At 38.5% G+C, this 23651-nt stretch overlaps 1 protein-coding gene across 2 annotated transcripts in view; it reads right to left on the reverse strand.

The window, feature by feature from the left end:
- Positions 1-4619: 4619 nt before the first annotated feature.
- The window catches only part of LOC136863936 (follicle-stimulating hormone receptor), a 296597-nt gene continuing 277565 nt past the window's right edge, over positions 4620-23651 (reverse strand). For both annotated transcript variants that reach the window (XM_068226488.1, XM_067140382.2), the window contains one exon: positions 4620-4972. In XM_068226488.1, coding sequence (XP_068082589.1) covers positions 4822-4972 — 151 coding nt within the window. In that variant the 3' untranslated portion in view covers positions 4620-4821. The remainder of the gene's footprint in view (positions 4973-23651) is intronic.

Consider the following 23651-nt stretch of genomic DNA (forward strand, 5'->3'; position numbering starts at 1 on the left):
TCAAGCTCATGAGCCGCTGACTGAATCATGTCATGCTGTTACGACTCTTGTCGTAACGTGTCTTGCTATTATACTTTTATACCCTCTGCTTCGTGTGTTTAGTCTCTGAGTGTGTGTGACTGTGGAGAGATTATCGGACCTGAGTTACTTTTCAGTATCTTGTTGGTATTTATTTTTGTCATTATTCTTATTTTATCTCGCCATTGTTTCCGGCTTCCTCAGCCGATTAGTATGTTTATTTCGGGATTTTGCTCTCATTTTACTTGCCTTCCGACTCATGTTTATTTATTTATGTAACTATGGCAACCCTTTCTTACCTTCTTGAATTCCATGTTTGTTAATTTCCTCTGCCTTTCTTGGTCCACTGACGTCTTTGGTTTATGGTGATTTAGTCTCTATGGGGACTGCTGGAAGCCATACTTTATGAAACCTTGACGTTATCTGTGGAGCTTTTAAATTTTATTGTGTGAAAGCTGTTATTTTCACCTCGAGGTAATTAATGGTCCTTTTTGGGAAAGAAATATTTTGGACAATGTTTTAATTATGTTGTCACTGTCGGGTAAAAAATTATATCGCAGAACACAACATCACTGTTGTGACGGTGCAAGGTACAAAGAAAACAGATTGATAAGTCAAGTGATTTTTACTGTGGTTGGAGTATCATTGCATGTTATGTATGTGCGTATATGACTCCCTGTATCCCCATTAGTTTGTTTTAATGCCTATCTTCAGACCGTTTCCCTCTGCTTTTATGTTAATAAATTTCATTCATATAAAATAACCTCTGCTCTACGTTATTGTCTCCCTGCTTTGGGGACGTGACTTTTACACTTTGTTCATTAGTCTAAGAGGCCCGGATTCAGCTCCTGGCAGTTCTTAGCCAGTTTGGATCGATCCAAAAAAGAGTAGATAGTATACTAGCCAGTTCATCTGCCACGCTCTCACCCTTTCTCTCTCGTAGACGCATTACTTCTCTAGCCTCGGCAATCGCCGCTACTCCATGCGATGAATGGGACCGCGCCGTCCTGCATACTACAGAATATAGTGTGTAAACATCGAAACACTATCATGTACCTAAAACAACAGTTATTGCCATAGAAAAGTGTTTTACTAGCAATAAATATTATATTCCTTGTATAAAGTACTTCTTTCGTTAGAGTTTATATTCAGTGTACACATCACAGGAATGAATGATGTACAAAAAGTGGTTAAGGCATAATGCCTTGCGCCACGGGCATTTGATTAGAGATAGTTTACTACAAGAAGTCCACGGAATGAAAGCAAGATTAAACTTAATTTTCAAAATGGTCTGGCCTGTTATGAACGTAACCTGCATTGTACTATCCATATCTCCACGTTTTTGCAAGCCTTGGAGAAGACAGCTTATTGTGTACAAACGCTTGGATGAGAAGATTTTTTTTCTCTCTTGAACACTGTTGTTCAGATGTGGAGCAAAACAAAATCGTTGAAGATTCTGATGAATTGTATCAATATATGGAATCCATAAACGTCAAGAGGCTGGAAGAGTCCTGTAGCGCCTTTCGGGTCGTCTTTACAAATACTTATTTTCCTTCAACTCTTACCATTTTAATGTTGTTCTCTGTCTAACCCGTCCATGAGTCAGGAAAAATAACACTTATATAAGTTACATTGGGAAAATGTAAATGTTTAGCCACTCTTGAAACGTAATTGTACTATGCATATTTCCACGTTTTTGCAAACCTTGGAGAAGACAGCTTATTGTTTACAAAGGCTTGGATGAGAAGGATATTTTTTCTCTCGTGAATACTGTTGTTCAGATGTGAAGCAAAACAAAATCATTGAAGATTCTGATGAATTGTATCAATATATGGAATCCGTAAACGTCAAGAGGCTGGAAGAATCCCGTAGCGCCCTTCGGATCGTCTTTACAAATACTTATTTTCCTTCAACTCTTACCATTTTAATGTTGTTCTCTGTCTAACCCGTCCATGAGTCAGGAAAAATAACACTTATATCAGGTGCATTGGGAAAATGTAAATGTTTAGCCACCCTTGAAACATAGTTTAGTCTAATCTCCTGGATTTAGTGGCAACGACGTAGGGATTTGGGGCTTAGAACAAGCTTTCCTTAATCTTTTTTTGCTATTTGCTTTACGTCGCACTGACACGGATAGGTCACGGTGTTCGTGTGTAGTTGTGTAAGAATGAGTATTAATTAGCTAATCTTAGAGTTAAACGCTACCAGTTGTGTGTTAATTTATGTACCCCGCCAACACACTACAATACCAACAATTACTGAATATAGCAAATAAGTAATTAGCAAGGAAAATGCAACGATGTACAGCAGGAAATTTTGACTGACTCTAAATGGAGGAAGTAATCTAGTAGTTTTACGTGACTGTAGATAATGCAATCATAGCCTCGTGTAATTTGTACCTGCTTGTAAGGAGATATGGGCCAAGAGGGGCTATCTAGAGTACCTTTTTCAAATGATACTATTGCCACTCTGACATTAGTAACAGAAAAATGACGTGATGCCAAAAGAAATTCAACTTTAACTGATGAATCTACAACGAAAGTCAAAGTTGGGAACTGTTGAACTTCCAAACGTGTTTAAACGAATACTGTCTTCTTGGATAGCCCTTGTCGTGCACAGAATTGTCCCTGACCTCCACAGATTTAGATATCTACAATTCTAAGGCAGCTGCATTTAAAAAAGTGAACCAGTTGGAATTATTGCAGCAAATATGTGTTGAACATGAGCTTTCGCTGTCTTCAATATTAGAGCACTATGTTCCTAGTTCTGGATCTCTACGGTGTTTTCATCAAGAAATTTAGTAGCCGAAACTATTCCTTCAGCATTAAGGAGGACAATGGGCTCAGTTGCTTCAATGGTGAACTGTATTAAAATTAGAACAGTAAGAAAAGTAGCGTTTTCACAGTCATGGGTCAGGACACTCTGGCCTTTCACACCGTTATTTGTTAAAATTACAAGGGAGGGATGCTCTTCAAACCTTATAAACTGAAGAATGAATTGCGGTAGTAGCAATATTTACTACGGATAAATCTGTGCATGATTCCTTCTCTAAAGACAACGTACGATATGTAAGATTTTGGTTGCTTACAGGTATTTTTGTACGTTTGGCTATCAGTAATGCCGGTATGCATAGGAAGAAATGAAACAACCTTACGTCAAGTCATAAGCTGAATGGGCTCATAAGAATACTCCAAATGTGGAAGTCAAGTGCTGGAAGCAGTAACCTGGAAATGTATACAGAATACATTGATTGATCTTTGGTGGGTGAGCTGCAACAGCACTTTTTCCCTTAGTTTGAATAAATGTGACTGAGTCTGCAATATGTTTGCCATTGATAGTTAAGCTACCATGAAAAGAGTAATCACAGTTGGCTGGACTTCAGATTAATCACTCAATCACTACTGATCTGCATTTAGGGCAGTCTCCCAGGTGGCAGATTCCCAATCTGTTGTTTTCCTAGCCTTTTATTTTTTTTGCTAGGGGCTTTACGTCGCACCGACACAGATAGGTCTTATGGCGACGATGGGAGAGGAAAGGCCTAGGAGTTGGAAGGAAGCGGCCGTGGCCTTAATTAAGGTACAGCCCCAGCATTTGCCTGGTGTGAAAATGGGAAACCACGGAAAACCATTTTCAGGGCTGCCGATAGTGGGATTCGAACCTACTATCTCCCGGATGCAAGCTCATAGCCGCGCGCCTCTACACGCACGGCCAACTCGCCCGGTCTAGCCTTTTCTTAAATGATTGCAAAGCAATTGGAAATGTATTGAACATCTCCCTTGATAAGTTATTCAAATCCCTAACTCCCCTTCCTATAAACGAATATTTACCCCAATTTGTCCTCTTGAATTCCAACTTTATCTTCATATTGTGATCTTTCATACTTTTAAAGACACCACTCAAACTTATTCGTCTACTGATGTCCTCCTACGCCATCTCTCCTCTGACATCTCGGTACATACCACTTAGTCGAGTAGCTCGTCTCCTTTCTCCCAAATCTTCCCAGCCCAAACTTTGCAACATTTTTGCAACGCTATTTTCTTGTCGGAAATCGCCCAGAACAAATCGAGCTGCTTTTCTTTGTATTTTTTCCAGTCCTTGAATCAAGTAATCCTGGTGAGGGTCCCATAAACTGGAACCATTCTCTAGTTGGGGTCGAAATTGGAAGTTCAAGATTAAAGAAAGAATATTAATTCAACTCTGGATTTTCAAAAAGAAAGGAATAGTTTGCAGTGTTATTAGAACATACTTCTTCTGAACTACTGCAGTTTTCGACAAACAGCTTGTACGAAGAGAGATATACCATATTAGCCAAGCTTAAAAATGAGCTACGTGTTTCTTAAAATCAAGAATTACGGAATTTTTTGTCTGCTACTTACTGCGTAATTGTTTGAATGTAAAGAATTCCACATTTCTCACTGAAATATAAAAATGTTGCAATCATTGTCTAAGTATTTTTGAACTACTGCAATCTATTTAAATATGTGATCGTTCTCTCAGGCTAATGAGTAACATTATCAAAATATGTAGGATAGAATGTTTAACATTTAATTGTCTTGTTTTGCATATGTTAATATTGTATTATTGTTATAAAAGTATTGCCATTTTTTCACACTGAGCCTTGACACACACTTTGAGAGCAACTGGAACACATCGTACTAGCAAATTAATTTTCGCTGCATCTAATGATGTGGTGTTCGTTTAGCATAAGCCATTCATTTGTATTTGATAGGTGTCTTGTTTCATTCATGTAAGGTACATTTATATAATGCATCAATTTTACAATGAGATAACCAAGCTCGTATGTCACAGAAGTGCCTCTTGATTGCTGAAAGGGTCAGCTGATGTGGTGCCAGTGGCAGAAGCGTCCGCACTCCGACGTAGCAGTGGCATTGGGTGGGCGTTGTGAGTGGTGGCCAACGAGAGCGCCCCTCGTGGTGTTCGGGTCAACCCACACCTGTAACACATTACAATTTAGGAAAGAACAGCATAAGGGGCTCCGGTACGGTGTACCTCACCCATGCATATTTTACAAAATTAATTGCACCTTTCCCCAACAACTAATTAAGATACATGTCTGAAAAAAAGCATTTGAACCTATGATGGTTTTCTAATACTTTTACACAGGGATTTCCAAAAGTACTGTTTTGTTTGGCAGAATAACATTTTTTTAATACTACAACTTTTTGCCCTTTTGAAGTTGCTGTACAGTCAATAATTCGTACGCCATGAGGTAAAATGCAATATCCCTGTGTTAAAATACTCACAGAAACATACCTTCAAGGCTGTAAAAGTTTCAGGAAGTTCATGCAGGCAGTTTCCGAGAAAAGGTACACTAAGCCTTTCAAAAAGTAAACTTACGGGAAACTGCTGTCAAAGTTTCAGTGCATTCCAGAACCATAACTTGGGTAATCTGGATCTTCCTGATACGATTCTTCCAGCTTTATCTTCAGTTTTCTTCTCTTCTTTCGTGCCTCATTTTCCACTTTCCTCAATGCTTTCTCTTTTTTTTCTCAAACTTGTACAAGGCTCGTACGGTGTGATACCCAACACTAATACTAAGTTTCTTCCATGCCTCACAATTTGACAAGTTGTTATTGTTAAAAGTCATTACAGCATTATAAACACAAAAATGAATAGCATTAATTGCTACAAAAACTCTTTCTGGAATTCTTGATCAAATAACACTGTTTTGGGTACGACCATATAAACACTTTTTCAGTAACTGTACATCAGATAGGTCTCTAAAAATAGGCTTAAGTTCCTCTATGACAGCGTATTGTAAACCATCTTTGTGTACAAATATTTTCGCTGCTCCTTGTGCTTTGTTGCGATTGCATCATGTATCAGTTCCATTGGAGCAGAGTCCGTAGTTCGGTGCAGAATTCGTTGACGCAACGCTGGGAAGACTGCCATGCCCACAATGCTTCCTCTTAAATCGTTTATTTGAATCATTTCTAGATTACAAAAATGATGTATTATACATCAAATTAAAGAGAACATTCCAGATCAATAAATAATATTCAGCAAAAAACGAAAATGACAAATTTCATCAGTTTTCACCATACATAAGCCCCTTCATGGGTAAGTGTTTTTTCGACTGGCATGATGTATGAGTAGCTTCAATAAATGTGAGAGTACTAGGAGTCATGCGCCTGGTCCCTGTCCTCAGCAACGATTCAGGAAAGCGATACCTTTTTACTCAAGGATAGAGTGAAAATAAAAGTTAGTAAATTTTCATTTAGAAGCGAACACAACCTGTGACAATAAAGTTCGGTGAATGAAGTCAGAATGGTCGATCCGGCAATACTGGCGACACGCAAAGCTGCACCTGCTCCAAACGCTTGTTCAGTTGAGCATCATGTGTGTGCCGTGTGAGACCAGTTTGACACAGTGTGTGTTTAGTGCGTTGGTTCTGAACTGCGAACAGGAACATGAATGACGAAAAGATCAATGTACAGTTTTGTTTTAAGCTTGGCAAGACACCGAAAGAAACGCATGCGATGCTGGTACGTGTTTATGAAGATCAAGCACTGTCCTTGAAGTGTGTGTACGAGTGGTTCGCCCGTTTTCCAGGAGGCCGGGAAAGTGTTTCTGACAACTCCCGTAGCGGAAGACCGGCTACCGTCGTCAGTGACGAAAACTTCGAGAAGGTGAGGAAATTAATCACAAACGATCTGCGATTAACTCTGCGCATGATAGCGGATGAACTGCAGATTAACCGTGAATCCGTGCGACAAATCGTTTCCCAGAAGTTGGGGAAGAGAAAAACGTATCCTCGTCTTGTGCCACATCACTTGACTGACGATCAGAAGCAGGCACATTTAGAGGCTTCACAGGATTTTGTCGAAACGGCGGATACGACACCAAATTTCTTGAACTGTATCGTCACATAGGATGAAACCTGGTGTCTCAGGTACGACCCTGAAACGAAACGGCAAAGCATGAAATGGCGGTCTCCGGGATCCCCACGTCGGAAAAAGGTCAAAGCTGAAAAGTCACGCAGAGAAAAAGAGATTTAAGCATATTCCTGACATCCAACGAAACGTGACGAGGCTTTTGAAAACCATCCCAAAGGAAGCCTTCTTGAAAAGTTTCCAGTAGATGTATCGCCGATCTCAGCAGCGCATAGTTATGGGAGAGGACTATTTCGAAGGACAGTAAGGTCACTGTCGTGCACTGTTCATCTATGTTGATAGTATAGGATTATTCTCTGAAATTGACTGTCACAGGTTGTACCATTAAGTCACTTAGATGGTAGCAAAGTGTTCATATAGCGCTCATTAATGCCACGAACTTGAATAACATGAACACCCCAGGAAACCATCCAACTGGAAGTACTAAAATTCTCATCAATTTAATTGAAAGGATTGGAACGACAGATATGTTTTACAACTTTTACGATAAATGAATTAGAAAGACGCAATACATTCAGATGAAGAGCATCCAGTCAAAAACAAACAAAGAAATCTGTCAGATCCAGACACTCAGGAAGAAAGGGAAACGAAAATGGAAACCGGATTGCAGCTTTTGAACGTCCCTCTTTTAAAACGTTTCCTTTATTGACGCAGGGAATGTCTGTGTACAACTGGTGCAGATCAAAAGTCAATAATAATTAATTCCATGTGTAAAGTGGACATGTCCGGTTTGGCCGAAATTGCATGTGACTTATTTGTTTCTTCTCAGATGCTAGCAGGGTCTGTTTTATTTTGCTCAGACGCCAGGTGCCTTCTTCTTAGACTTTTTAGGGGAAGACAAATAGAGATACGGGAAGTAGGGAAACAAATACTATGAATGGTGGTTCGGGCATGTTCTCATTTGCTCGGGCCTACAACTGGAGATTCCAGTTGGGAAACAGTTTCAAACGATACTATTTTATCCAAACCAATGCTCTTTAAATGTTTGATTTTTAGACATGTCCAGTTTTGCCTAGACACTCCTCAGGCGATGAAGATGATGACGATGATTAATATTATTTCTCCGTTAGGATCTTATAGGGACCACGTGACTATTTTAATGCTTCATCCCTTTTTGTTCCTTCTTCTTCCTCCAATACCCCTTCATCTGCTCACCATGTCTCCTTTTCCTCTCCTCGGACTATTTGGAACCTGTTTTCTTTCCCTCCCTACCTTGGAATCCGTACATTTTTAATACTTTATTTCTAAAAATCTCTCTTTCTGATGCTGTTCCTTCTCTTATGTTGTTTCTTTCCAAATCTTTCTTGACTACATGAATCCAGGTTGTTTTTTACTTCTTGTTCCAAAGATATTTGAAGATTTGTTTGGTTAACCTGTTCTAATCAATTCTGTATACATGTCCAAAAATTATCAATCGCCTCTTCCGCATTGTTTCTGCTATATTTCATATGCTCCGGTATACTTCATCATTACTTCCTGATTTCCAGATTTCTTAGTGGACCGAGTACTTTCCGTATAATTTTTCTTTACAGTACTTCTAATTTATTCAGCTTATAATTCAGTACTAGACATTCACTCGCGTATAGGCATTCCGGTTTGACTACTGTGTTGCAGAGTTGTCTGTTGAGGTTTTTAGGTAAAGACATTTTGATGTAGATATTCCTAGTTTTACCGTAGGCACTTTTCATCTTCTGTATCCTTTCTTTTACAGCGGACCATTTTCTTGAATTATTTCTCCCAAATATGTGAATTTTTTTGCCTTCCTTATTCGACCAATTTCTGGTATTAATAATTCTAGAGCATTTCTTATATTTGTCATCGATTTAGTTTTTCTACAGACATTCTGATACCGGTTCTGTTGGCTATTTCTTCCAAGAGATTGACTTGTATTGCTGCATTTTTCAGGTTTTCTTAAAGTATGGCTAAATCATCTGCAAATGCTAGGCATTTTATTTCAACTCCTATGTTTTTTCCCAGTGTTATTGGTGATAACTTGTGTTCTTCCTTTTTTTATTTCAAATTATTACTAGTTCCTCCAGTACGAAGTTGAACAGGAGTGGAGATACACTCTCACCTTGCCTTATACCTGTATTTATTCTGAATGGTTTAGATATTTCACCCATAAATTTTACTTTAGATGTGGCGTCTGTGAGAGTTTCACGGATTAGGTTTGCCAATTTGGTTTCAACTCCGAACTCTCCGATTGTTTTATCGAAAGTTTCCCTATCAACAGAGCCAAAGCATTTTGAAAATCTATAAATGTTACTGCTATGTATTTTTTAGTTCAATAATCTGTGACGGATTATGGACTTCAGGTTGAATATCTGTTCTGAGCAAGATCTTCCCTACCTAAATCCACTCTCGTATTCACCCAAATGATTGCTAAGAGTTGCTTCTACCCTATCAGTAATATTGTTGAAATACCTTATGAGACATTGACAAAAGGGATATACCTCTATAGTTGTTGACATCTTGCTTGTTACCTTTCTTTTGCAAAGGATGCGTAAGAGCTACTTTCCATTCTTCCGGGATCTTTTCCGTTTTCCAAATTTCTTCAAATGTGATTTAAGGATCATCTGTGATTTTTGACTGAGACCATTTTAAAATTTCAGTTGTAATTGGTTATTCTCCACTAGCTTTGTTGTTTCTTTAGGGTTTTAATTGCTTTTTCAATTCCTTCAACAGTAGGTGGTGGAACTACTTCTAGGTTTATTATTATTATTATTATTATTATTATTATTATTATTATTATTATTATAAGGTTCTTAACTCCAAGTTAAGTAGGCTCGGTGGAAACTTACAACAACGGAGTTACGATTCAAACAGAGAAAATAAAGGGTTCCACTTATTCGGTACACATTTATTAATAATGTAAAGGCTTAAAACATAATGGAACTAGTTTCGACCTCCATCTTCAGCCATGACAACCATAAAATTGACTAGTCAAATATATGAATATATACAGTAAATGAGTGTTAAAAATTAGTTCTTGTCGCCACAAGACCTGTTTGTGTCGGTGTGACTTGAAGCCACCAGCAAAAAATAAGAGCTCTGTTGTAAAACCTTGAAGATTAAAATTCACAATCTGGATTAATAAACATTGTCGAGTTGAGAAATTACGTCTCAATGTTCCATTCTAGAAACATGAAATAAAGTTTTCACAAACTTGGCTTGTGGTTGAAAATAGTTGGCACAGAATCATACAATTGAAAAGTTACATCATAACATCTGACTTGTGGTATTTGACTGTCTTGTATTGGATTAAAGTGATACAACATGATTAAGGCCCGTATTCACCAACGCGATGAAATGCTTTTATCTTGGTTTAAAGCTAGAAAAACCGAGATAACAGTTACATTTGTATTCACCAACAACATTATCTAGGATACCGGGTATTATCTCGGTTTAAATATTTTACCGGGGAAAGTTTGGCCGGTAAAACAGGAAATCAAGATGGCATCCCGTAGACGGCTGGAATATTTAACTAAAAGAGAAAATCAGAGCGACGAGGAATATAACCAAGATTATGCAATAACATCTCCTGGGTGGATAAAAAGAACACGCTACATACTTTGAAGACTGATTTTGAAACACATTTTATGATATCTAAAGCTTCGACAGTCAGGGTTGTGTTATCCACGAACGAACATAACCTGGAATTCCCAACACATAGGTAGGCCTAAGACGAATTCTTGATTATAGCTTATATCTTGTACGGTACACACATGTATGGCTTTTTAATACTGCCTTATTATTTTAGTGAAATATGCAATGTGTAGGTTATAATTTGTTTTCTTATTCTCGATGATATTAATGCTTTCTGTCACCAAATTCAATAACAATTCATTCTCTGGGAACGTCATCATAGGCTTGCTTCTTCGTTTTTGGTCAATAGGGGACATAATTTATGACAAAGTATTTGCAAACCCCGAATGAAATCAAATCTTGTTTTTAAAACTTAGTTTTGGTGAACAGAGTTAATCAATTTCATGGTGAATGCACAATTGAGCGTTATCCGAGGTAATGACATTATCTAAGTATCTACTGGGGTCGTCTTGATATAGTTCATTGGGTTACATTACATAAGAAGTGCTGGAGTCAGGGGTGCCGACTCCGGGGTTGCTAAGTTGATCGAGCAAAGCCCCCTCCCCGACCCAACATTTTTTGAGGGTGCCAGCATTTACTTAATTTTAATTTTTACATTTTGAGTTCTTCGAGTTTTTCGGCTTCGTAATTTACCTGACTGGCTGAATAATTTGTAATACCGGTATCTGAAGCAATCTCTTTTCAGTTTCCACTCAGTTTATTTAAATGTATGTTATTAATTGATGAGATGCGCCGCTCTGCGATAACAAAATGTATCACTCCGCTAGGCTAATCTTGAGATATCCTGGGTTCGAAATTCCTCTTAAAGTGTATTACAATCCACAAATATTCACTTGGAAAAAATATTCTTTGCTTGCGCACACGTTGACTATTTGTTAAGTGCTAGGCGTCACTAAACTGTGGTTGTCGGCGTAGACAAACTGTGAGGACCTAAGGATTACGTCACGTGATAGTAGCTGGCTCACAAAGGCTGTGAGAAGCACTCATTAAAAATAACTAAACCAAATTATAAGTAATGATGGAGTAGAGAAAAGGTAGACATCATTAAGATAATTTTCAGGTTTCACGTTCCTAAGTATTTAAACAGAAATAAATAAAAATATTTATTTCTACATATTTCAGTGTGATTTGATAGAATCTCATGGTGTTCTTTCGAGAACGAAAGAGTCATTCTACTTTAATTAAATTGTTCCTTTTTTCAGGTATAATAGTGTTACCATACGTTTTCTCTTTGAAGTAGTTTACACATTTATTTATTCAAATTAGTTAGCAGACTGAAGAGTCTAGCACTTACAAAATGGATAGATATGTGTATATGTTGGCGTAGTTAAGGCCATTAGTCTTTCTCTTTCTCAAACCAATTAGTAGGCTATACATTAGAAAGATAATTAATACTACTGTAATTGATACTAGATAAAGTACAATTATTTAGTTTAATTATTAAACACCATCAAAATACATTATAACTGAAATAATATTCCACCCTATTGAGACATGAATACCTACAAGACCAGAAATGCACAGTTCACTCGTATGCTGTTGTACCTTTAATGCTCTTTTAAATGACACTGTGGTTTGTATTCCTCTGACGTCATCCGGTAAACGTTTCCATTCTCGTGCGGCAAACACAGAAAATTGGTTGTTATATGTGGCAGTTCGATGGTGAGGAATGACGAGCAGGTTTAATGTTTGAGCCCTTGTATCTCTGTTATGAACATTTGAGAAGTAATGGAAATGTGAAACAGATGGGGAAGATCTAGTAAGAACTAGATGGAGGAGGGACATAGTATGATGGTTACGAAGAACATGGAGTCGCTACCACTCTAGTTCTAGGAAATATGATGACACGCGTTCATATTTTCTTAAATTGCATATACATCTCCCACATGCATTTTGAGCGCGCTGTAGCCATAGGGAAAATTCTGCCCTCACATAACTGAAAACAACATCACAGTAGTAAAATATGTGACATTTCAAGAGCTTCGAATAATTTTTTAAAAAATTTATTGGAAATATATGTTTATATAAAGAATGTAAAGCTGAGAAAACTTCTTAGCAGATATGTAAGGCATGTGCAGACCAAGTAATGCTTTCGTCTATGATAACACCGAGATTCCTCACTTGTGATACAAAAGGAATTGGAACATCCTGGATGATTACTCTTGGCAAGAGACGTTTATTTATACTTTTCACCTGACTTTGATGGCCAAGAAAGATTGCTTGCGATTTTTTCAATTTCAGGGCGCGCGTAGCAATCACTAACAGCCTGTAACTCAATGTTTAGTAATTCGATATTTTTGAAGGTCTCATGATGTAGAGTCTGTGTAGAGATGAAGGTCGTCGGCATATATATGATATTTGCAGTGTCTTAAATTCGAAGGTATGTCATTCACAAAGAGTGCGAAAAGAAGAGGTCCAAGTACAGAGCCATGAGGGACTCCTCTGTCCACGTGGTTCCATGAGGAAACGATTATATTATTACCTTTCACACATTGTTGACGTCCGTGAAGATACGAATGCATCCAAATAATCGTATTCTGAGGAAAACGTGGAGCCTTCAGTTTTTCAAGTAATATGTCAATGTCTACGCCGTCGAAAGCTTTACTTTAATCTAGTAGTACAAGAACTGTGAATCGTCCTCTGTCTATTCGAACGTCCTCCGTCACTTTGAGTAAGGCTGTAGTTGTACTATTGTCCCCATATCGCCACTAAAATCTGGTAGTGCCCCAAGTAGCCAGTCACTCTGGCGTGTCCGGTTCTAACTCTCTAAGCAAAGTCTAAATTTTACCGCTAATACAGACGAACGTTGTATAATGGGTGAAGCTATTTACTCGAATAATGGGCAACAGTTTCCTAATTTATTCAAAATATCTACAAACAATAGTAAGGCAAAAAAGCAATAAAATATGCAGATTAAAAATCCTGAATCCAATAAATCTCAATTTCACTGTGTTTGTAAACGTCCAGATTTCTTTTCTGCAATAAACATGAAACATACATACATACATACATACATTATCATTATAGACTGTTATGCCTTTCAGCGTTCAGTCTGCAAGCCTCTGTGAATTTACTAAACGTCGCCACAATCCTCGATTTGCAACTAGTGATGTGGCCTCATTTAGTTCTATACCTCTTATCTTTAAATCGTTAGAAACCGAGTCTAACCATCGTCGTCTTGGCCTACCTCTACTTCTTTTACCATCCATAGCAGAGTCCATTATTCTCCTAGGTAACCTATCCTCCTCCATTCGCCTCACATGACCCCACCACCGAAGCCGGTTTATGCGTACAGCTTCATCCATCGAGTTCATTCCTAAATTAGCCTTTATCTCCCCATTCCGAGTACCCTCCTGCCATTGTTCCCACCTGTTTGTCCCAGCAATCATTCTTGCTACTTTCATGTATGTTACTTCTAACTTATGAATAAGGTACCCTGAGTCCACCCAGCTTTCGCTCCCGTAAAGCAAAGTTGGTCTGAAAACAGACCGATGTAAAGATAGTTTCGTCTGAGAGCTGACATCCTTCTTACAGAATACTGTTGATTGCAGCTGCGAGCTCACTGCATTAGCTTTACGACACCTTGATTCAATCTTACTTACTATATTAGCATCCTGGGAGAACACACAACCTAAATACTTGAAATTATCGACCTGTTCTAGCTTTGTATCGCCGATCTGACATTCAATTCTGTTGAATTTCGTACCTACTGACATCAATTTAGTCTTCGAGAGGCTAATTTTCATATCATACTCATTGCACCTATTTTCTAGTTCCAAGATATTAGACTGTAGGCTTTCGGCACAATCTGTCATTAAGACCAAATCGTCAGCATAGGCCAGACTACTTACTACATTTCCACCTAACTGAATCCCTCCCTGCCATTTTATACTTTTCAGCAGATGATCCATGTAAACTACGAACAGCAAAGGTGAAAGATTACAGCCTTGTCTAACCCCTGTAAGTACCCTGAACCATGAACTCATTCTACCATCAATTCTCACTGAAGTCCAATTGTCAACATAAATGCCTTTGATTGATTTTAATAATCTGCCTTTAATTCCATAGTCCCCCAGTATGGCGAACATCTTTTCCCTTGGTACCCTGTCATATGCTTTCTCTAGATCTACAAAACATAAACACAACTGCCTATTCCTCTCGTAGCATTTTTCAATTACCTGGCGCATACTGAAAATCTGATCCTGACAGCCTCTCTGTGGTCTGAAACCACACTGGTTTTCATCCAGCTTCCTCTCAACATGAAAGTTACCCCTAATTCTTGGTTTTAACTTAGGTGGTGTTGAGTTTTAATCGAAGTGAACTTGTATTTTATTTGTCGTCGAACACATCAGTAGCTAATTTTATATCCACAAAACATCGTGGTGAAATCCTAACTGACCTCTACGTAAATATTTACGGGATTACTAATAACTAAACTCCAATACTTGGTTAAATGCATCGCATTGAGTTGGTCATTATGCACAAAACAATATATTAAAAACACATATAGAATCCCTTACATGGATTTCAATTCACCACGGACACAAGTTATATATAACACAAATTAAATCATAAAATAATACACAATGCAGTCACAATATCTGAAAATATAGTGCCAGTCTCACATACAGACCAAAATGCACAAAATGACACTCGGCCATCAAACAATCCTCGTCTGGCATGCATGCCGATGATGATTGACACTGATATGAACCTGGAATATACCCTTCCCGGTTCTCGAACACCGGGAACATTCCCTCGCGCTGCCTATCTTTCGACGGGATCACTTTCGCTACACTCCCAAACTTACTAAATGACGGTGCGGACAATTAATACGCATAGGCCTACATTTATAACAATCCTTGGGATTTTAATTATTACCTCGCCAGACAATAAACTAGTCCTGGCGCATAACTCACTAGGAGATCACAAATGCTCCCTACTCTCGCTAATACATTCGACGATCCTATCTTACGCATATCAATGACCATCCAAGCCATGTCTATAATTTGAGGAACTCAATTCTCAATAATCACTGTCATTTTCCCAAGGCCTGTCAATATATTAATATCGAATGCACTCCGCTACATTCAGTGTTTCGATCTTATTACTCACGATTGTTGTAGCTTTGAATGAAGACTCTATCCACGTCTATCTGTAACATTCTACCTAGTTCGGTGACCCCTTACCACATTAATTACCCCTTCGACGATTCTTTATCTCACTGCTAGGTTCATTTCTTGATGACATACATTTAATAATAATCAGCACACCTGACAACCGAAGGCATTATCTGAGTTAATTTAACACACTTTTTGAAATTCACTTGACGATTCACCTACCGATTAATAACCAAAACTGGAAACATGGACAAAACAGCACATTTCATTCTCTAACATACGGAGAAATTTCACACATTTCCATGCATATGATCATTCATTTCAAAAGCAGGCACATTACTCGATTACGCTAGATCTGACATTTGGGGCTTGTCTGCGCGTTTATTAATCAAACTTTCTCTCAACGATACAGAATTGTGTACAATAATCTTCCCTTATTTACATTTACTTCAAAATGACATGCGTCTTTCCGTTATTATTCCCCTGCAACGCAATATGAAATGACATGAAATGGATCCGATTCATTAACCAATTTTATAATTTTGACCCATATATTACCGGCGGCTGCCTCTTAGAAATGAAAATCAAACAAACTAAGGCTACTATTTACAAAACGTCTCTAAATATCTACGTAGAGTACTACATAATTAAAATGGTATTTGCTACTCAGCCTTCATGTTACGCCTCGCCTTAGGTCGGAAGGCCGCATCCTTTTTACAAGACCATGGTCATTGACGTGCGATATCCAGGAACCAGGTTCATCTTCAATCTGGTCCAGTTGCTGCTGTCCATCTCTGTGTTCTCGTATCGGATCTGATGTCTGCGGCTGGGTCTTCTGGTCCACTCGTACAGCCGTGCCTCGGCGGTAACCTGGTAACACTTTGTAACTGTTTTACCTACTGAGCTATCTATGGTTTAGCTACTAAGTTTATGGCTATTATAGCATCCTAAAATATTTATTGACATTCATCTAGGTGCTATCAAAATCTGTCCTCGTCTGCTCACAGTTTATGGGATTAACAGTTGATTCGTGCCACGTTCACTTGACAGAAACTTTCCCACACTACTTATAGATACTGTTCTGTACTCTCGGAATACTATCTCGACACCTCGACGTTGGGCAAACACTCACGTACTGTCACGCCGCTAGACGAATTGCAATTTTCCACTGACTAACATGTTCCACACGACTCATTCGCGAAATGAGACCTTTAGTAGTGACTGTCTATCCGAATAGAATTATTTCAAATCTAACTCGTAATGACGCTCAGAGTAAATACGAGCAGCGACATGGTCGGACCTAAAGTATTTGAAGACTTTAAGTGTAGAAGTGTCCTCTCCAAGCAGTAATGTTCAAGATGGAACTGCTTCATGAGTGCAAGTTCACGCAAGTGTGTTCATACGCAAGTTAAGCGTACCTACGCAGCTCAATAACACGATGTAATAGAGTAATGAATGTCTAAGTACAAGTAGAATGTAAGAACGCCGGAACCCCAAACTAATATCAGAATGTCTCAAACAAATGTTGGATTGTCTCTCCGTGCTACGTGCGGCTAAATTTATCATCTCGGTCACATCCTTTCTGAGTACTCTTCACTTCCGTTTCTACCGGTCTCCTCCAATCACCAAGTAGTAATTAATATGACGCTTCCTCTCATTGGCAGGCCGGTTATGCGTCCTCTCCTGGGGCTCTTGGATTGGATCCCTCCCCTGCTCATGTAGGCCAGGGTTAGGGACATTCTTCCTTTTTGTCCGAGCTTCGCATTAGCCTTGACCTAAAATCTATATGTCCCCTCAACGTTGGTTCATTTTTGTTGTGATTTAATAACTGGACTTAGTTGCGTTTCTTTACAAATTTTATGTGACGTTTTCGTCACACTTTATGGCCATCGTGGGCCTGGACATCGAGTGTATTGTTTCCCATCTTCTATTGTCCTGCAGTGCGCCAACCTTTTCTCGTCGTTCGCGCCCGTTTCTAAAGAAAATTTGTGACTGGGATGTCATTTTACCATCCCTAATTTTGCAAGACACACCACGTATCCTCGCTCAAACTGCTAGTAGGTCAACCCTCGGCTCTCTCTTACTTTGCTCTAAAAATGTATTTCATTGTCCAACTTTATGGAATAAATATAATAAATACCAAGATACTCTTTCAATGAGCTCGTATTGATACGGGGGTCACTATATCCTTGTCCGGAACAGAAATGGAAAGGATTAAGGAGATTGTGCTTTTGATGGTACCTACTCAGACATTTGTGTGCGGACTAAATATTCTAAGATTTTAGATAAAGCTGATAAAATACAGATTTGATAAGAGTCTCCCTCGTTTGAAGACGTTTGACTTTTCGGAGGAGGTGATAGCACAATAGCCTTCTTCCAGAAATATGGATATCTGGAGTATAGGAGAGAGAAATTGATTATATGAGTTGAGGTTGGTAATATAAAATCAAGGATTAGTTTGACAATATCAGTCCCAAAGTCATCAATTTCTTTCGATTTCGTGCTTATTTTAGGGACAGCTTTTCTGACATGGAGGGGCGTCACACAACTGAAATAGAATTTCTCTGTCAGAAGAAGGGTGTGTATCGTAATTGTTCATAAATTTCTATTTGTGGCCAGGTCGTAAGCCTATTCTGGAGGAATTAGTAGTAAAGTACCTGTACTCGTTAAGTGTCTCGAGATGTACTGTAATTTCGTCTCTGTTCTTGCTCTTCGTAAGTCCAAGCTTATTAAAAGTGCTGAGCTACCAGTTGACTGTTTGGTACCTCATAGCTGAGTTTTTTCATTCGTACGTAAACAAATTGTAGAAGCCTCAATTTTTATCTTATCGGTGTTGCGATTAGCTTAAAATATTTATAAATGTTGTTTCCAGTATTCGGGAGATAGTAGGTTCGAACCCCACTGTCGGCAGCCCTGAAGATGGTTTTCCATGGTTTCCCATTTTCACACCAGGCAAATGCTGGGGCTGTACCTTAATTAAGGCCACGGCCGCTTCCTTCCCACTCCTAGCCCTTCCCTGTCCCATCGTCGCCATAAAACCTATCTGTGTCGGTGCGACGTAAAACAACTAGCAAAAAAAATGTTGTTTCATTATAAATCTAAATGCAAATGGAAAATCCTACACTTATGTTCAATTTTGAGAGAAAACGTACACTTTTGTGCCCATGTGTACATTATCTTTTTACAAAGTAAAGAGTCCAAAATAATATTATTGCCTAAAATCTGTAGGCAACTAATACATGTAACTTCTTAGAAGTACATGAGTTGATATTTTAAAATACTTTCTAAACCTAGAATATGGTGACAGCTAAATGTTTTTACTGGTTGTTTGTGATGTCGATTTGTTCAGCTATCTGCACCAACTCCACTGGCACAAATGTTTTTAAAAATCAATGATTTTCGGGTTGTCATCAAAAACACTATTTGCCTCTCAGAGTTTGTCATACTTACCTGAAAGTCTGGTGGAGGAAAGTAATCCGTCTGCTACGAAAATAGTGTTGATAGCTTTTGAACTCACCGTATTTTTCTTCTTTCGTTTAGAATGAGGCTCTGTTTCTCTCTCACAGGCATTACTTTCGGCACTGACTGTATCACACTAACTTTTAAAATCGCTTAATAATTCATTGAAATCATCATCTTCATCATCACTTTACGCTGTGGTGAATAACTGAAAGATTCTTTGATCCGAAATGACATCGCTGCAAGAGCAAGTAGATTGTTGTTCCGCCATGTTTGTTTCCATCACAGATGAACTCCGCAGGCCTCTACAAAAAGCTCGGTAAGTTAGAATATGTGATCAATTAGTTCAACATAATGACCAACAGATGGCAGAACATGTTAGAGATCAAATTGGCACTCGAGAGTGAAAAGGAAAGCTTAAAAATATTAAAGTTCTCGCGCACCGTCTATAGACGGGCATAGCAGTACTGGACCGGCCGCATCAGTAGGTCTCTAGGCGGGCGTAGCACTCATCGGGTTAAGAGATTTCCACAATATCGTCGCTGTTACACTGTTAGGCACAATAAAACTATAAGCGTGTCGCAGTTTAGCATTTCTTGTTTGTTGTGTAGTGTTGTCTTGTTTCGTAACTTCCTACATTCGTCAAAGTAAAGTAGGGTATTTTTTGTACTGAATGTGGGCGCAGTCTCTTTGTTTTATTAGTTGCATAATTTCGTCATTTAAACATGGGGAGCTCTGGATATTCTCGCTCTCCGCTTTGGGGCATGCTTGTCAATTAGTTCGGTTACTTTGCTATTAAAGACTTTGTCGTCTAGATTGTTACGGTTCGTTATGTCATGCCAAGGTATTCTGCCTGCGTCTTCCAAGAGTCTATCTTGATGTATATTTTTCAATGTACGGTAGGTAATAAATTTCTGGTAGGGTTTCGGTGGTCGGAGGTTATACGAGAAATATATTGCGTCATGTGCAGAGGTACAGGTACAGAGGTTTGACCAACATTGATAACTCTGTCTGAGTTGCTGGGAACTGTAAAATCTAATAGCGTGTGCGAAGGAGATATGTGGTAAATCGGAGAGTGAGGCAACATGTCTATATTATAGGCTTGAAACAATATTCTGAGTCGCTTGGATTCGGAAGAAATTGCGTCAGTTAAGTCCATATTAATGTTTACCATAGTTATTGTGTGAGGGTTGTCTGGCAGTTGTTTATTTAAGTCAGCTTCAGAATCGTCTAAGTGACCAGTATTAAGAGGTTTGTAAACTAGTCCTACAAGGGCTTTAATCCCGTTCGCAGTTATTTCTACAAACATGTATTCAGGTTTCCTCTCATACCTGCCAGGTGAATAACCTAACAACTTGGGTTTGAGTTAAGAAATAGCCATATACCCCTCCACCTTGTTTGTGAGTGCGGTCATTTCTCAGAAGCGAGTAGCCTTCAAGATGACACAAAAATACGAGCTCTTATCTGTTAACCATGGCTCAGACATTAGTAGGACATAGACAACAGCCGGGGTTAATTTATTTGCAACCTCGTGCATTCGGTTGGCTGCTAGAGGGGCCAGGAGAAGTTTAACGTTAATTGAAGTAGTGGGGTGCATGTAAAGATCAACTGTGCCTAAAATTACCTATTATATTAAAGTATGACTAAATTAGGCGTGTCGTGTCTAAATGAATAAAGTACAAATTAAAAAGTATATATAAATATACAAATGAAAGTTGTTAAATGAATAGTAGAGTAGTAGTAGATAGTAGAGGGGAATTCCCTTTCTTAAATGTTGAGGGAACCACAACCAGTTGTCAGCTAAACAAAAACCTGACTTAGTGGGCGAGCGAATAGATTTACGATAACAAATGAGAGGGATGTCCGTTCACCCCAGGTAGACGGAAAATCATTCGGGAGCCGCTCCATTTTTCTGCTACAATAGACAAGTGCATTGGTGGAATATCGTTCTGTATTTAGTAGTGTGTAATTGTAAATCCCGAGAGGAATAGGGGGTACGGAATGCCCTATGCTTCCAATGATAAAATCGGCAGTTTATACTGTACTTTTTCTCTGAAACCACTGGAGGTAGACACTTCAAATTTTTGCAGCGTATAGTTGAATATCTTGGACTTCTACTGAAACAAGCATAATTTTTATAACTACCTACTTGAGGAAGACATTATTTTTTATTTTCAAACTAAATATTTTTGGTATTTGTAGAATATATTTTTGCTAATAAAATTTGTAATATACAGACAAATTAAAAACTGTTGTTTCAGCAGTTGAAAGAGGTATTTATAAGTGTGTCCTACAAATTTCGAGTTCATATATTCAAAACTGCCTGAGAAAATGCACCTTAAGTGTTAGAAAAGTAAACTTACGGGAAACGGGCTTCAAACTTAACAAATCATTGCATGCCAGGTTCATAGCTTGGATTATCTCGATTTTCTTCAAGTTCCTCTTGTAGCCTCTTCTTTGCACCTCTCCTGTCTTTTCTGGCTTGAAGAGCTATTCCTTAATGGCATTTTCAGCAGACGTTAGTCTTACCAGGTCACTATGCAACATTGCATAAACAGTACGACACCCAACATTCAACCCTAACACTTGCAGAACGTCGAACTCTGTGATGTTTCCCTGGTTAGAACTTGAAACAGCACCATATACGCCAAAATGAAGTGTGCTGATACCCACAAACACTGGTTTGGGTAGGCGGTTCCAGATGACACTATTGCCACATTCGTTTAGGTTTTGTGTCCTGCCGTGCAGACATTTTTTCAGGAGATTTTTTGTCAAAAAGATCCCTGAAAATTGGTTTGATTACATCCAAAATGGCTGGTGGCAAACTATGAGGATGGTTATATTTCTCCCCTGTTACTTTGCTCCTGTTACATTTGCACCAGCTGTCTGTCCCTGAAGGATACAAGCCATGTACAGAATTTTCTTTACTGGAATAAATGTTGAAATATGATGCCCAGGCAGCTTTCCTCATTGCTTATACATTATCAGTATTTTGCCTCATTGCCAGACCATAGTAAATATGGAGAGTATCAATGAATCAGTCAATCTGTTCTTACACTCTAATGTTCTACCATCACTAAGTTTCTTTCCCTTCATGCTTGATTTTAGTCTTCTGAATCTTGTCCCTATACGTTTCTGAACGTGACCAACACACTCCAGTTTGGTTATATTTACATCATTTCCATAGGGTTTAGAATCCTGAACCACTTTGATAGCCTTAGAGTCATCATCCCCTAAGTAATACAAATACTTAGCATTGTACCACTGAATAGAACATTGGTCAAGTGACTTGCAAGAGACCGTAATGTCTACTCACAACAAAAATCTATTGTGCATCATCATATAAATTATTTTAAAAATAACACTTGTAGGTATCATATCATCATAATTCATACACCATTTTAAGGAGGACATTTGACATATTAAGAAATAACAATAATAAAAAAATGACAAATTTTTGGGAAAATACCCATTCCGTATCCCCTTAAGAATTCTATCGGAACATTGGTAATGGTTGGTGCTGGAGGGGGGTGGGCGTTGTAGTGGTGACAGCGGAAGGACGGGAGAGGGTAGCTGGTCTGAGGAGACATAAGGAAGTTCCTGATATTGACTAGTGGCGTCAGATGAATTTATTTTGTCACAAGTAACTGTTGCCAACTTGGAAAGATGAGTTACCAATATGTAAAAACAAACACGAGGGGCCAGGAGAAGTTTAACGTTAATTGAAGTAGTGGGGTGCATGTAAAGATCAACTGTGCCTAAAATTACCTATTATATTAAAGTATGACTAAATTAGGCGTGTCGTGTCTAAATGAATAAAGTACAAATTAAAAAGTATATATAAATATACAAATGAAAGTTGTTAAATGAATAGTAGAGTAGTAGTAGATAGTAGAGGGGAATTCCCTTTCTTAAATGTTGAGGGAACCACAACCAGTTGTCAGCTAAACAAAAACCTGACTTAGTGGGCGAGCGAATAGATTTACGATAACAAATGAGAGGGATGTCCGTTCACCCCAGGTAGACGGAAAAACATTCGGGAGCCGCTCCATTTTTCTGCTACAACAGACAAGTGCATTGGTGGAATATCATTCTGTATTTAGTAGTGTGTAATTGTAAATCCCGAGAGGAATATCAAGTGTCTTGATTTTTTCGTTATACATGTTGTTTGTTTCCTTATAAGTGAATTGTGCAAAGTGAAATAAGAAATGTGTTCAGCATTGTTAGTGCAATCAATCTGTATCGATTATCCATCCGTTATCCGTCAAGAAAGATTAATTCTGACGTCATGTCGGTGCAGAGGCTGGTGACGAAAGGCGATGCTGCCAACCAAAGTAAGCGAAAAATGTTCGATAGCTGCTGATATGTTTAATCCCTGTAAATAAGCCATACGTTAGCTGTCATCTGCGCGTAGTAGTGTTCCTTTGTGTAAGATGGTTAGAATTGGTGTCATTATGAAGTTTTTATTAACAATTTGCTTTACGTCGCACCAACACAGATAGGTCTTATGGCGACGATGGGATAGGAAAAGGCT

The sequence above is a fragment of the Anabrus simplex genome, chromosome 2 (assembly GCF_040414725.1).
Source record: "Anabrus simplex isolate iqAnaSimp1 chromosome 2, ASM4041472v1, whole genome shotgun sequence".
NCBI lineage: Eukaryota > Metazoa > Arthropoda > Insecta > Orthoptera > Tettigoniidae > Anabrus > Anabrus simplex.